At 44.9% G+C, this 15,775-nt stretch overlaps 2 protein-coding genes across 3 annotated transcripts in view; both read left to right on the forward strand.

The window, feature by feature from the left end:
- The window catches only part of LOC115096370, a 130,567-nt gene that overhangs the window by 13,593 nt on the left and 101,199 nt on the right, over nucleotides 1-15,775 (forward strand). The window lies entirely within an intron of this gene.
- Nucleotides 6,012-15,775, forward strand: part of LOC115096372 (C-C motif chemokine 20-like) — a 39,406-nt gene continuing 29,642 nt past the window's right edge. Inside the window, exon 1 of one of the 2 annotated variants that reach the window (XM_029610875.1) lies at nucleotides 6,012-6,384. In XM_029610875.1, coding sequence (XP_029466735.1) covers nucleotides 6,328-6,384 — 57 coding nt within the window. In that variant the 5' untranslated portion in view covers nucleotides 6,012-6,327. The remainder of the gene's footprint in view (nucleotides 6,385-15,775) is intronic. The other variant, XM_029610876.1, reaches the window with a different exon arrangement.

The raw sequence follows: 15,775 nt of genomic DNA on the forward strand, positions 1-15,775 counted from the left end.
ATCTCAAATCAAATTAAAATGGGAGCAATATTTCCATCACCACTGTTTATATATTGAGTGGGCTGCATGGAAATTAAAGATCTGATTCACTTGGGATTTATTCTCATTCTGAGTCTATGGGAAAAAAGCTTAGTGAATCAGGTCTTAAGATTCTTACATGTGTATGTTAATGCTTTATGTTAATAGGAGATTGTTATTCATACACTCACTATTTTCTGACTTAAAAGTGCTTCCTACTCCATAGGAAACAATGGGGGAAAGTTGCATCATGTTGGCGCAAAAGCACCATTTTGAGTTACGGCACTGACAGAGTAGGAGCACCTGGAGATTGTGCCTGCCCGCTTCTGAAAACCAGAGGCTCCTTGAGGTTACGAAGGGGGTAGACCAGGGCAGCAGTAGGAGGACATGGGTTGGGGAGATTATTTTTTTAACATTCTAGCGGAGGGTCAGCGTTTGGAGATGGGATGGAGGTTACCAGGGTGGGGCCAGAGGAAGCAATGTGATTTTGGGGGGAGGTGCACGGGAGGATAAACTTTGGGAGAGGAGTTGATTTACTTCTGCAGAGAAGATACTACTTCCTTTAAAAATCATGGCCCAGGATGGCCAGGACCAAACATCGGCACCCACATCAGCATACCGACTATTGAGTGGTAATTAACTTTCACTGAACAGCAGCATGAATGCAGCTTATGCAAATGGTGCTAATATGTCAATAAGCTCATTTGCATGTCTTTCCATATTAATGAGCTTAATTGGCAAGCCTCCATTTGTATACACCACAACATTGTTGCTGTTCTGCCAACTGTAGCCTTTTGGTCGTCCCCACCATGCATCAAACACTTTTGTGGGTGCTCCATGAGAGGACTATATCAGTAGCTGCTCGTACTTTATGGAGAGGGTCCTTCGTTTTCAGGTTTTATTTTATTTTCCCTGGGAATTTCAATGTTATCACAAAAACAATATCCAAGGAAAAATGATTTTTCCACTGATTTTTCTTCTATTGGTTATAACAAAGTAATTTTTCCACTGATATCTTTTTGTGATAATATTGAAATTCTCAGAGAAAATAAAATAAAAACTGAATACAAAGGTCCCTATTTATGGAATACCATGCCTGAGCTATTGTGCACAATGGTGGATGTAACTGCATTTTAAAAAAGCATTAAAAACATGGCTTTTTAAATAAGCCTCTGGAGAAGAGAGAGCCCTGTCGGGGATAGTTTATGTAGGTTGTTGCTGCAGCCTCAGGAGAATTAAGAGCTAGGGTCTGATGTGATGATGAAGGTCGGTTGAAAAGATGTAAATGTCCGTCATAGTTGGTCTTGTTATAAGTCGCCATGATCTGGGGAGTGTGCGGCTAACAAATGATTTTAAATAAATAAATATATAAGTGTGGAAATTCATGGGTTTTTTAAATTTTTATTTAAAATTTTTTATATACCGTCGTTCATATTTACATCACAATGGTTTACAGAAAGTAAATCAAGTCAATGATACAATGCAAAAATATACATCAAACAATAGGTATTAAAAGTTATATATTATTAAACTTAAAACTAGGTAAACTAATTAAAAGGAAAATATTCGGGTCGGGATAAAAGGAAAATATACAGTTTCTGGAAGCTGGATGTTAATATGGTCTGAATAAGCTAGCTCAAAGAGCCATGTCTTCAGATCTTTCTTAAATTTTTTTGTCTCTGTTTATAGTCTTAAGTCTACAGGCAAGGTGTTCCATAGCCTCAGCCCTGCAATTGACATAGCTCTCTCTCTGACCTGTGACAAATGTGCTGTGTTTACTGTGTTTCTGTTTTATTTATAAACTGTGCTAGTGCTCGTAACACACATTAGCACACATTAAGGCCTGCATTAGCACTAACACAGTTTAGGGCCAAACTCTAAAACTTCTGCTGCCATCCAGGACCAGCTACATCTCTAGAAGAGCCCATGACATTTCCACTTTGCTTTCCAGACTTATCCCATAAATTTTGTCTTGTGCTAAACCGTGCTTGTCTTTTACATTATAGGAAATGAATGCCTTGTTTTTTGCAGAACACTGAGGGCCCAATATTGAAAGTATTATGAAACCCTGCCCGCAGAGCTAATCCCCGCGAGCAGGCACTGCTCACCTTCCCCATGCTTCTCCCGACGCGGCCGGAGCCGCGGACTTTGTTTCCCTGCACGGCATGGAGGCCGCCCATATTGCCTGTCTTCACCGCGGCCGGAGCCGGGGACTTCCTGTTCCTCTTCGCGGCTGGAAGCCGCCACCGACGTCGCTGATATCTTCGTGGCCAGGAGGCCGCATCCCCGGGCTGGATTGGCAACAGGAGCCGCCCCCGAGGTCCCTGCAGCGGTTGGAGCCGCTGCCGTCATCAAGGCCTACCTCTCAGGCCAGCCCTGCCTCTTGCATCGAAGCCGTCGGTGCAGGCCGCTATCCACGGTCCTGCACAAGCTCCTGCTTCCTTCCTTAGGCGCCGGTGCGCGCCTCTCTACAGAATTTAAAGGGCCAGACACAGGAAGTGTGCTGGTCCCACCTAAGGACTTATTTCCTGCCTAGCCCTATAAAAGGGCTGTCTTCACATTATGTCTTCGCTTTGCATCGGAGTTACTTCACTCTGGAGGCTCCTGCCTGCCAGAGCTCCGTCAGGTCTTTTTCGTGGAGCTCCTCTTCATTTCGTCATGTCATGTCATGTCAAGTCAAGTCAAGTCTTCGTGCCTGAAGTCCTCATCCAGGTGTCCTGGTGTCTCGTTTTGATTTTCCATTTCCTGATGTCCCAGGTTCCTTGGTGTTCTGCCCTACTTGGTGTTTGCTTCAGCGCTCCTGAGCCTTCTGGTCCTGTCAAGCCTGACTCCCTCGGATGACATCTTTCCCGAGCGTGGAGTGGCCGGCAGGTGGACTGGTGTCTTGTGCTCCTGAGCCATCATGTCCTGCCAGCCTTTGCGGAGCTCCGGATGACCTATGGCTCCGTCGTCGAAGTTCTGCCTCGGCTGGATTCTTCCCTGCGCTCGTCTCGCTCCCAGCGTGGTCCATGACCAGCCTCCTCGGGCTGTGTAGGGCGCGCAGTGGGACAAGGTGGTCCATGACCAGCCACACGGGCGAACTGAGTAGGGCGCCCTGAGAGACAGTGCCAATGTTCACCCTCCCAGCTTCTCGTCTCGTCTGGACTTCGTCAAGTTCCTCGTCTCGTCCTGGATGCCGTTGCATCAATCTTGGTGTCATGTCTTCGCTTCAATGTCTTGTTCCTGATGTCGTCACATCGACCCTGGTCTGGGATGCCGTCACATCGACCATTGGTCCGTGATGTCTTCGCATCAGCCTTGGTGTCATGTCCTCAACTACCTTGGTGTCATGTCTTGTTCTAGCCCTCGTCTCTGATGCCGTCTGCATCAGCCTTGGTGTCATGTCTTCATGTCAAGGCCCGTCTGCCCTCGACCTCAGGCCAGGCCTGCTGCTCCATGCCAATCTAAGCGGCAGGTCCGAAAGGGCTCGGAATGGTAGGAGGACCATTCAACTTCCAACATCATCATGTTGTTGGCCTTGGGAGCTTGCAGACCTGGCAGAGGGTAAGACCGTCTGCCATGCTGGAACATGCCGTCTACCCTCGGTTCGGTCCTGGATCCGTCTGGGGACGGGCTGAGGCCCAAGGGCACACTAAAACACCCATCACGTAACAGAAAGCGCATTTAAGTGCTGGATGGCCAGATTAAGTCACTTCTCTGGCTATCTTTTAGCAGGCCAATTTGTGGGCGGGCAGTGGGCAGATCTGGGTGGCCTAACTTATCTACTTAACCAGATAAGTTAGATCAGCCATATAGCTGATCTAACTTAGCCGGATTAAATTTATCCGGCTAAGTAGTGCCTTGACTGCGGCTATTTAGCAGCATTGTCATGCCACTGAATATCCCTTGTAAGTTAGCCGGAAAAGTGAGTAACTTGCTTACCAGGCCATCACTGAATATCGGGCCCCGAGGAATTTTTTTTAAGTGTCCTCCTTATGCTTATTCAAGAATTCTCTCTCTGCCTTTATGGATTTTTGCTATGAAGGTGCCGTCTCTTTCTTCCATTCTTCTGGATTATTGTATTTTTTCTCATTCATTCCAAAACATGGAATTCTGCATGCTCCACATTCTCAGGAAATACCTTTAAAAAAAAAGTCATATACAAATATTGATATCAGTACAAAAAAGCAGACACTGGCCATCTTCCCTTGCAATCCATCATGTTCTTTATCTACTGTACTGTTTTGCAAGACATGATCACATTCAGTCTCAGCAAGGTCTTAAAGTTCTCTGCAAAGGGGTCCCAAACTTTCCTTACTGACATCAAGCCTGAGTCCAAGATTCCCTGTTTGCGGTAAGATTATCTCCAAGGCCCTGAGCATTTTCGAATCCATATTTACTCATCCCAGTCTTTTGTATACAGCAGTAATAATCCCACTAGAAGCCGATTATGATTTCCATCTGAACTCCACTGGCAGTTGCCTGAAAGTTGATAAAAGTGTACATTTACAGTTTCTTATTCGATACAGTTCATTTACACTGTGGGTCTCTCCAATAATGCTGTGACTTTATAGCCTACTTTGTTCTTCTGCCATTGAGCCTTTTCATTTGTTGATGTACTTTTAAAGCTTCCTTCCAGGATTTGCTGGATAGGATTCATAAATCCAATTTAAGTATAATAAATTAAAGTCCCAAATATCATACCTTTATCCTGATACAATGTCCTTGTTGGTTCTAGGAGGGTACAACACCCCCCCCCCCCAACCACACACACACACACACACACACACACACTCCTCCTTCAATATCCAGATGATATCATCATGGATAACACCAACTAGATGCCACTAATCCTCCCTGAGGTCCACACTCTCCTCCTCCCAGGAATGAATGGTAACTTATTCCAAGATTCTACTGGATCTCTCTCAATGCGAGACTCCAGACTCCTTCATAATGTTACTCCTCTGAGTGCCTGGATTCAGATAAATGGAAAAATAAAGTTTGCTTGATGAAGGAAGGGTGGATATAACTTCCTTCACCCCATATCAAAAAAAGGGCCAAACTTGGCATGATTAAGGTTGGTAAAAGGCACGCTTTCTCCTGTTCCATTCCCAAGTCTGCTTACTAGAGGCCCAGGAATTCTTTACCACAAGTAAATACAACAGAACCAAGAGCAGGAACTGAGACACCCTGCCGCCTGCGAGAGCTAATCAAAAATCCACACATCAAAATGGTGGCTCTGTATGGAATCTATCATTTCTGCCTCTCACATGGGGGAACAGGTTGGTGAAGAGGCAGAAGATTATCTGTCTTCGGGAAACTGGTGGAAAAGCAGAGAAACAGGAAAACGGGGACCCTGAGATGATACGATAAGGTACATAATACGGGGAATTAGGTGCAGCGACAACGGGTCTTGGCCCTCTCTTACGACTTGGACTTCCTGAACCTCTCCTGGCGCTCTCAGGCCTGCGAGTGAGCACAGCCAGAAGCAGGCGATGTGGTCTGGCGGGCACAGAGATACACCACTGAGAGTAACCTGGGAAATACCCCTCCGTGAAATACAGAAGCTTGAGCCCTTTTCACCAGCAATCTCTCCTCTTCCAAGCAAGGGTTGTGTAGATCAAACGGTGCATATCTCCATTGATAAGCACCGCATTCTCTTCATACAAATATCTGCAAAGTTCCTTGTTCCCTTTCAAGTGCTCCACCGTGTAAACAAACAAGGTCCTGTCAGCACTTACCAGAACTAAGGTGAGCTTTTCCATGATAGCAGAAACAGGTGGGGGGGGGGAGGGAGGAGGGAGGGAGTCACCCAGTATAAAGGGAGAGGCACCTGCATTCCTGCCCAGCCCGGGGAGATAAGAAAGGAGCGACTGTAAAATTCTCCTACAGGACAGCCTAGGGCAGGTGAGTTTTGTGTTTCCTCCGCTGCTGATAAAACACAGGTTGAGAAGTGAAGGGCAGGCAGACGGAGCCTCTTTCGTTGAGCGCGCCCCACTGATTTCCTGCTGCACTGCAGGGCGGGGGCGGTGGGGCTATTAAAACCCCAGCCTTATCATCTCGGGCTAGGAACACCAAAGAGAAAGTTCAAGGTTGGAGAAGGAGACGGAGCAGCGTCAGTCTCTCTTTGGGGGCCAGAAGCACTGAGCATGTGTCCCACGGGCAAAAAAAAAAACCAAACAAACAAACGCGCGGTGGACCCTTTATTGCATTAGGACTGTTTGACGCTTTGGGAACGCGCAAACGTTGCTCTGCCTCACGATTGCTGTGCACCACACCTTAAGCGCTGCTGCGCTAGGAGCTGTTTTCCAGCTTTTAGGGGCACTTTTGATGAAGTCTCTCTCTCGGCTGAAGCACATTTTGAATGATCAACCGTGGCAAGAGGTTGTGCGTATAAAAACCTTTGCATAATGTTGGTTTAATTAAATGATTTCGTATGTATCCAGTGATAGAGCTGACATACATTAGGAAAATGCATGAATCTAGTGATGTATTTCAACATTAAGATACAAAAGAGGCATTAATGAATTCATGGGGGACTTTCGTTTTATTTTGCCTGGGAATTTTAATGTTAGAACAACAACAACAACAAAAAGTCAGTGGGGAAATGACTTTTCCACTGATTTTTTTTCCTGTGTGTTATATCAAAGTCATTTTTCCACTGATATTTTCTGTTATAATATTGAAATTCCAAGGCAAAATAAAATAAAAACTGAACGCAGAGGTCCCTATGGATGGATACAGTAATATGTTAGTGTAAAGGCACAAGATGAATAGTTAGGTATGGTGATATTTTTTTTTTACAGTACTGCGATTCAGGAGTATCAACACATACAGTGATGTTTAATAGGACTGAGACACAGAAGGGGTACAGATAAATATGGGATATATCACAGCATTACAGTTATATGCACCTCATCCATTCATATGCTTTTGTGTTTTAATGATGAGAAACAGGAGGGGTAGAAGGGGGTATGAACAGATATAGAGCTGTATTATAGTGATCAGATATAGCAGGGATATGAATGGATAGGAGGGATGTGTTATAGCAGAGGTACACTTGTAAGAATGGGGGGGGGGGGGCGCGAAAAAGGTAACCTACACAGAGTGACAGTTACCACTCAAAAGCAGCAGTGCTATGACTTCATCGGGGCTCAAAGAAAGCATGCCGAGCCCAACAGTGTTATGGCTGTAATGGACTCGATCATGCTTGGGACAGATCAGATATGAGAGGAGGGTTGAGAAAACAAGTGGAAGACCCAAGGCGGAGCTGGTGTTGGTTTGCATTTGGGAATTTTGTATGCTCATCTATCAAAGGAGGATGAAACTCAACTATGCATACTGGATGGGCCATTTTGGTCTTTTTCTCTTGTCTTTTACTATATTACTATGTATGAGAAACATATAAACATGACGGCAGAAAAGGACCGCATGATTCATCTAGTCTGCCCATACATCCAATTAATTTAGCTTTATAATTCCTATCACTTCCTTAGACAGCCCCTATATTTATCCCATCCTTTCTTGAATTCACATACTATTTTTATCCCTACCACATCCATTGGGAGGCCGTTCCATGCATCCACCACCTTCTCTGTAAAGAAATATTTCTTAAGATTACTCCGGAGTCCAAACCCTTTCACTCTCATCCTAAGAGCTTCCTTTCCATTGAAAGAGGCTTACCTTCTACCTGTTCCCGAACTGACAGAAAGACAGATTGATAGGATAAACAGACCAATAACTCTCAATGAGCTATGCAAAGCTTGATGGAGCTGCCAAATAGGAAATGCCCTGGCCCCGACGGGTTTGCTTTAGAGTTTTGCAAGAAATTTTCACAGGAGGTAGCTCCTCATATGTTGAATGCTTTTTACTTTTTTTTTTACAAAATAATCCGGAGACCGATAGTTCCTTATTGGAAGCCAATATTGTGCAGATAAGAATGCATCCAGCTGTCTCAGACTCTCAGGCGAATGGGGCAGAGCATGTTATCTCTTTGTGTGCAGACAATGTACTTTTATTTTTATCTGCCCCCCCAAACGCTTTGGCCGACACGTTTTTGATGTCATTAAGGAGTATGGGTGGATATCGGGCTGCAAAGTGAACTTTTAGAAATATGAGGTATTTCCGGTAGGAGTGTCAGCAGGAGGGGGGAACTGTTCCTAGATGTTTTGCGCCCTTTAAATTGGCTAGGGAGGATATTAACGGGCGGATTTTCAAAGCCCTGCTCGCGTACATCCGCCCGGATTTATGCGCGCAGAACCCTGGGACGCACGTAGGTCCCGGGGTTTTCGGAAGGGGGCGTGTTGGGGGTGTGTCGGGGCGGGGGCCGAATGATGCGGCATTTTGGGGGCAGGGCCGGGGGCGTGGTTTTGGGCCGTGGCGTTCCGGGGGCATGGCCGCGCCCTCCGGAACTGCCCCCGGGTCCGGTCTCGGCACGCCAGCAGCCCACTGGCGTGCGTGGATTTACGTCTCCCTCTGGGAGGCGTAAATCCATGGATAAAGGTAGGGGGGGTTTAGATAGGGCCGGGGGGGGGGGGGCGGGGGTTAGGTAGAGGAAGGGAGGGGAAGGTGAGGGGAGGGCGAAAGAGAGTTCCTTCCGAGGCCGCTCCGATTTCGGAGCGGCCTCGGAGGGAACGGAGGCAGGCTGCATGGCTCGGCGCGCGCCGGCTGCCCAAAATCGGCAGCCTTGCGCACGCCGATCCAGGATTTTATAAGATACGTGCGGCTACGTGCGTATCTTATAAAATCCAGCGTACTTTTGTTTGCGCCTGCTGCGCAAACAAAAGTACGTGATCGCACAGTTTTTCAAACTCTACCCCTATGTATTTAGAGATCAAGGGGCCTGGGGATCTCTCAACCCTGTATAGACAGAGCTATGTGCCTGTGGTAAACAGGAGCCAGAGGGACCTTTGTGAGTGGAATGATTACTTGTTATACTGGATGGGGCGGATAAATGTTATCAAGATGAATGTGCTCTCCCGCTTATTCTTAGTAATTTGCCTGATGGCTTTTTTGCTAATATTAATTGACTGGTTTCTAAATTTATATGGCAGGGTAAATGCCCTTATATCAAACTTGAGACCCTGGGTCAACATAAGGAGAGGAGTGGAATGAGTCTCCCTAATCTACAGGGATATTACTGGGTAGCTGGGCTGCATGGGGCGAAGGTGTGGTTGCATAGGGACAGTGTTACTCGTTGGTTCTCTTTGGAATCATACGTAACTGGGGGTCTGGACCTCTCTTGCTTGCTTATAGAGCCCACTGACTCCATACATATTAGAAGGGTGAACAGAATGAGTATTACTATATCTGATATGCTTAAGCTCTGGAGAACCGTGGGCAGAAGGTTCATATTATCTAGGAGCACAGTTTCGCCTCTTTTTCTGTTGTGCGAGAATCCTTTTTCTGTGCATACTTTCTGTATGAAAGCTTCTGATTGGGTGGAAGCTGGGCTTAAAATTTCTTGGGCACATGTGGATGGAGGAGAGAATTACTTTCCAATCCTTTAATGATCTTTGTTAAGAGCACGAGTTGAGAAGGGGCTCTCAGGAATATTGTGGCAGAATAGTAGTGGTCACTGGGCATCATAACAAAAGAGGATACTTATCATCCACTTCCTCTGGTTTTCAGGGGGCCTTCTTTAAAGAGGATATTCCTAAAAAATGTACATATTCTTCAATGGCTATTATGGAGAGTTCGATAATTGATGGGCCTTCTCTCCTTTGCATAACACAATGGAATAGAGACCTTGGTTTACATTTGGAAGATGCAGACTGGAAGTATGCTTGACATAGGGCTCATAAGCTATCTATTTGCTGTAGGAGGGTGGAATTGATGGTCAAGTTATTGCATTGCACATATCAGATTCCTCTCTTCTACACTAGGTTTTCTCCAGGGGCATCTCGATTATATTGGAGGGGCTGCGGATGAGAGGGTACTTTCCTTCACTTCTGGTGGCAGTGTCCATTGGTGAGCACTTTCTGGAAGGGGGTGGTACAAGGGATGATAGCTGATATTTTGAAGTTGAAGCTATTCCTCACTCTGGAGTTGTGCTTATTGGAGATATGGGAACTAGGGATCTCCCAATCTCAAAGTTCATTCTGGCAGACCATTTGCTGCACGCTGGAAACTTATTATAGTGCTTTTATGGAAGCAAGCTCCTTGGTTGAAAGTTTGGCGCAAGCAAGTTCACGACCTAGCTTTGATAGAGCAACTGACTTACAAGCTTAAACAGAAAAGTATGCCGTATGATGAGGTATGGCAATGTTACTGGGACTGTGGGGAACAGATTCATGCATGAATGTATCCAGATAGCGTGAACGATGTATGTGTCTGGATGAGGTGATGGGCATTATGAACTTTGTAATGGTGCATGGAGTGAGTGTTCCTGGTTGTAATATGTCTCTTTTGCATCTTGCTACCTTGGCTGTAATGTTTTTTCTTTCTCTATCTGGCATGTTGTATTAGCTTCTGAGAAAATAAACAGTTATAAAAAGAAAAGAGGCTCGCCTCCTGTGCATGGAAACCTTTAAGATATTTAAATGTCTCTATCACACCTCCCCTATCCCGCTTTTCCTGTAGAATATACATGTTTACATCTTTAAATCTGTCCCCATATGCGTTAGAATGAAAACTACTGACAATTGTAGTAACTACCCTCAGGATTGACTCCAGTTGGTTTGTATCCTTTTGAAGGTACGTTCTCTAGCATTGTACCTAGTATTCCAAATGAGGTGAGACTGCAACTTGAATACCATGTACATTTCTGGTCACCGCATCTCAAAAAAGATTTAGTTGCAATGGAGAAGGTACAGAGAAGGGCAACCAAAATGATAAAGGGGATGGAACAGCTCCCCTATGAGGAAAGGCTGAAGAGGTTAGGACTTTTCAGCTTGGAGAAGAGACGACTGAGGGGGGATATGATAGAGGTGTTTAAAATCATGAGAGGTCTAGAACGGGTAGATGTGAATTGGTTATTTACTCTTTCAGATAATAGAAAGACTAGGGGGCACTCTATGAAGTTAGCATGGGGCACATTTAAAACTAATCGGAGAAAGTTCTTTTTTACTCAACGCACAATTAAACTCTGGAATTTGTTACCAGAGGATGTGGTTAGTGCAGTTAGTGTAGCTGGGTTTAAAAAAGGATTGGATAAGTTCTTGGAGGAGAAGTCCATTACTGCTATTAATCAAGTTGACTTAGAAAATAGCCACTGCTATTACTAGCATCAGGAGCATGGGATATACTTAGTTTTTGGGTACTTGCCAAATACTTGTAGTCTGGATTGGCCACTGTTGGAAACAGGATGCTGGGCTTGATGGACCCTTAGGTCTGACCTAATATGGCATGTTCTTATGACCTATACAGGGGCATTATCACCTCCCTTTTTCTGCTGACCATTCCTCTTCCTGTGCAGCCAAGTATCTTAATGGCTTTTGTTGTCGCTTTATCCATCTGTTTGGCCACCTTAAGATCATCAGATTCAATCACCCCTAAATCCCACACTTCCTTTGTGCTTAGAAGAATTTCACCCCCGATACTGTACCTTCCTCATAAGTTATTACTTCCTAAATGTGTTACTCTGAATTCTGTAGCATTAAATCTTAGCTGCAAGACCGTAGGCTATTCTTCGAGCTTGCTAGATTCCTCCTTAGCTAACAGGTATATACATATCCACAACCCAGGCCAATATAGGTGTGGCAGTCAGTCTTTAAAGACTGCCTAGTCCCAAGCAACAGACGGTCTCATTGCTGTCTGCTCTTGGGCTGTGGGTATTCTCTATCCTACATACCTCCCTGATTCTTCCTCAGTTGTCACTCAGCAGCTGACAGGGGCCCAATTGTCTTGATGCTCGTTGACATAGGCTCAGAGAAACCTTTTTGAGTGTGCGGTTAGTGCGTTCTACTTGTCCATTTCCTTGCAGATAGATGCTGTAGTGAAATACAAAGTGATGTTGAATTTTTTACAAAGTGAGTGCCAGTATTTAACAGTGAACTGAATCCCTTAGTCTGATAAAATATGCTTGGGTGTTGTGATATTGAGGTGTTTGGTGGATTCTCAGGGGCAACAGTGATGGTATCTCCTACGGGAGGAGCCCCTTAGGGAATTGAAGCGCTGGGCTAGACTCAGATGCACAAACACAGAGATTCTATCTTTTATTATACAGCTAGTGTGGTCCACCAGAGGTGGCAGTAGAGAGTAGAGTAGGTAGCGGCAGCCTATAATCCTTGGCGTAGGATACCCATCCCACAATGGTGGTGTAAGGCCCCGATGCAGATGTCCAAAAAGGCACTGTAGGAGAGACAGATTGGCAGATGTTATAACATACTCCCTGGTAGCTGAGTAGATAGAGTTCCCAATGAGCAGTAGAGAGAGGATAGATGTTAGTTATCCTCGGCAGAGGAGACCCGTTCCACAATGGTGTGTAGGGCCTGATGCAGATGAGCAGCGAGGAGATGTAGATAGACAGACTGGGAGAAGTTGTACTCACTCTCTGTAGCTGATAGGTAGTGTTCCAGCAGGTTGAAGAATTGGTAGCAGGCACCAGGATAGACACTCAAGCCCTCGAGGAGCGAGTACCTGTATAGAGAATAGGCACCTGGAAATAAGCAAAGGGCCCCCGAGGAGCGGGTACCCAGGTTAGTAGAACCCCTGAGGGTGAAGGTGGCTTCCAGCAGTGTAGAAGCGGCAGAGCAGCTTCAGACCGGAGTGAATCTAATCTGTTGCTAACTCGGTGACAGCAAATGGGCAACCTTTTGAATACGGAGGCAAGTGATGTCACTCGAGGGGGACGCCCCGAGGTTTGCGCCAACACTGCTACCAGACGTGAGGCGCGCGCCCTAGGAGGCCTCAGGTCAACAAGCGCCAGAGCCACTCCGGGGAAACTGGAAGGTGCGGCAAAGAGACGCTATGGACACCATTCTCCTGAGGCTGGTGGAGAAGGCTAAAATAGAGGTGAGGCATGTCGGGTGAAGCTGTCCGAGACCGACGGACGCAACATTGGGTAGGCTGTGAAGGCAGAACACATGGACTATAAAGAGCTGCGCTAACTCCAGGGCAGAAGGAAGGCCTGGAGTGATACGAAGTGAGTCATTTTTGAGAAACAATCAATGAACACCCAAATTAGAGTGGTGCTTTCTGAGAGTGGGAGGTCCACAATAAAATCTGTGCACAAGTGGGTCCAGGGTTCCTTCGGGGCTGGCAATGGCTTTAACAAACCCCAGGATTGGCCCAAGAGAGTTTTCTGCTGTACGCAGGTGGGGTACGAATCCACATAGGCCTTGACATCTTGTTTCATTTGAGGCAACCAATAGTATTATTGAAGCAGAGTAAAGATGTGAGCCCGTCCAGGGTGGCCTGCAACACGGGAGTCTAGGGACCAATTCAAAACCTTTTCATGTAGTCGGGATGGTACAACTGTCTTCCCTGGAGGGGATGGCCATGGAGGTGGCCAATAGGAACCAGGCTGGGTCAATAGTATGCCTAGAAGGCTCTGGGACATCCTCTATCTGGAAGGTGCGAGAGAGGGTGTCTGCTCATAGGTTTTTGAGAGCTGGGTGGTACCTCAGTTCAAAATCAAAGCAAGTGAAGAACAAGGACCAGTGAGTTTGTCTTGTGTTCAGTTGCTATATATACAGATATATATACAGATCACGAGATGTTCGTGATCTGTATATATAGTAATACGATGTTGGGCACCTTCAAGAAAATGGCACCACTCTTGAAGTACACAACACAATGCAGGAGCAAAGAACTGCACTCCAATGTAATCAGTACCAACATCCAGGGAGATGCAGAAGATTTAATAAGTCCCCGTAGCTTCAACTAGATTTAATGAAAAGAAATCTTTTTATTTTTCAACGGCAACTCTATTGCTTAAAACAGCACAGTTATTTGAGACAGGGTCCCCCGAAACGGACCCGTGTTTCGCCAAACCCGGCTGCGTCGGGAGGGACAGACAATTTAATGTGGAGTTCATCAACTATCCACATATATATACTAACTGTTACTGGATCGTGGGTCACCAATATAAATCTCTGTTAAGAAATTTTTACTCTTTATTCAAATTATCAAATTCTAAAATCTCAATTATTCATTTTACTATTTTTAATTAAATTGTTTTGTATGTTTTTTTATAATAAGGAGACAGAGCCTCAGAACTGGTATCTTAGGTTATGACCTAAGATTGTTAAACCAGTAAGTTCAGTCACTGGCTCAATTTGTAAGTCTCTTTTTCTGCTTTAAAATAAAATGCCAATGTTGCAAATTGTTTTAATTCTCAAAAATTCTCAAAACTGCTATGAGATCAATCTTTGCATTTTTAAATTCTCAAAACTGCTGTGAGATCAATTTTCTTTGTTGGAATTTTGTTTTTATAATGGGGATGATGTAAATAATCCCTTCTGTATATCTTAACCAATGATAACAAAATTATTTCACTAAATGCAAAGACATCTAGCCATATTGGTAACTTGTATCCCAATTTGTAAGCCCAAACTCTTATAGCTTTCACAACTGTGTAGTGGTTTCAGAATCTGACTGACTGAAACTTGCCCGATGTTGCAGGAGAGCCGTTTGTAATCTTGCTTTGATGTGGTTTCATTTTTTTAGTGATCAGCTTGCTACACATTTGAATTGAAAACAGCAAAAAACGGCTACAAAGTATCAAGGAGGCATGTTACAAATTCTCAAAGCTTATTGCTGATGTCTAGCCGAAGCAATGCACGCCTCTCTTGAATGGCTGTTGTATCTGCTGATTTAATGCAGCAAAAGGCACTTATCTAGCTTTGGCTGATTGCTAAAAAAAAAAAGAAATGTCATTTGCTGAGGTGGAACAACAATTTTTGATTCCCCAACATGTATTTTGTTTGCTTGTCTTCAGTTGAGACACCGTATCTTATCCTTAGACTGGAGAGCGTTGCAGAATGGGAATCGGGAGGTTCTACTAGAAGTCTTTGTTTGCGAGGATTGTGAAGACCCTTCCAGACACAGTATTTCTTACTATGGAAAAGCAACTAGATTGTATTAAATCTTAGAGGGGGTGGCGGGGTAGAATTATCTGCGGCCTCTTCTCAGTATCAGAAGTGCTTCACTAGGATTCGTTCCCTCACTATGAGCCCTCTCTTTATGAGAGACTCAATACAAGTTTTTTATGCAGGCTTTTTACTTTTAGAATTGTGTCTGTCGTATGAAGTTGACCCAGTCACGTTGTGTCGAAAGTGCCAACAACTGGAGGGTACATTGGGAGATCAGTTTTGGGACATGTCCAGTACTGCAAACTTTTTGGAAGTCAATTCAGGTTACAAAGGTTCATTTATCTTTGGAGGAATAGTTATTTCTTTTTGGGGGGGAGTAACCTTTCTGAATCCAAACACTAATTGTGGGGGAGAAAGGCATTGGTACTGGCGAAAACTTCTATTTTAAAGAATTGGATGCTTCCGGCGTCACCGCGTGTGACAGTGGAGGAATGTATTGCATCAGGTGTGCTTTATGGAAAATATATTGAAATTATAGACTTGACATTGAAGAAATGCGTTTTTTTTCTGGAATATTTGGGACTTGTATCCACAGATTGTATCCACAGATTCTACCTCCGAGGGCACAGAGCTCTATTTTGAACAACCTTCCATAAATGCAAATTAGAGCTTCACTCCAGATGACTAAATGGATTTCTAACTTATCGAACAATGAGATGGACAATGAGGGTGGGGGGGGGGGGGGGGGGGGAGGGGAATGGGATTACTTCTGAAACTGTTTATTTTGGGCTTCTCTCTATGTG

Source organism: Rhinatrema bivittatum, chromosome 8 (assembly GCF_901001135.1).
Source record: "Rhinatrema bivittatum chromosome 8, aRhiBiv1.1, whole genome shotgun sequence".
NCBI lineage: Eukaryota > Metazoa > Chordata > Amphibia > Gymnophiona > Rhinatrematidae > Rhinatrema > Rhinatrema bivittatum.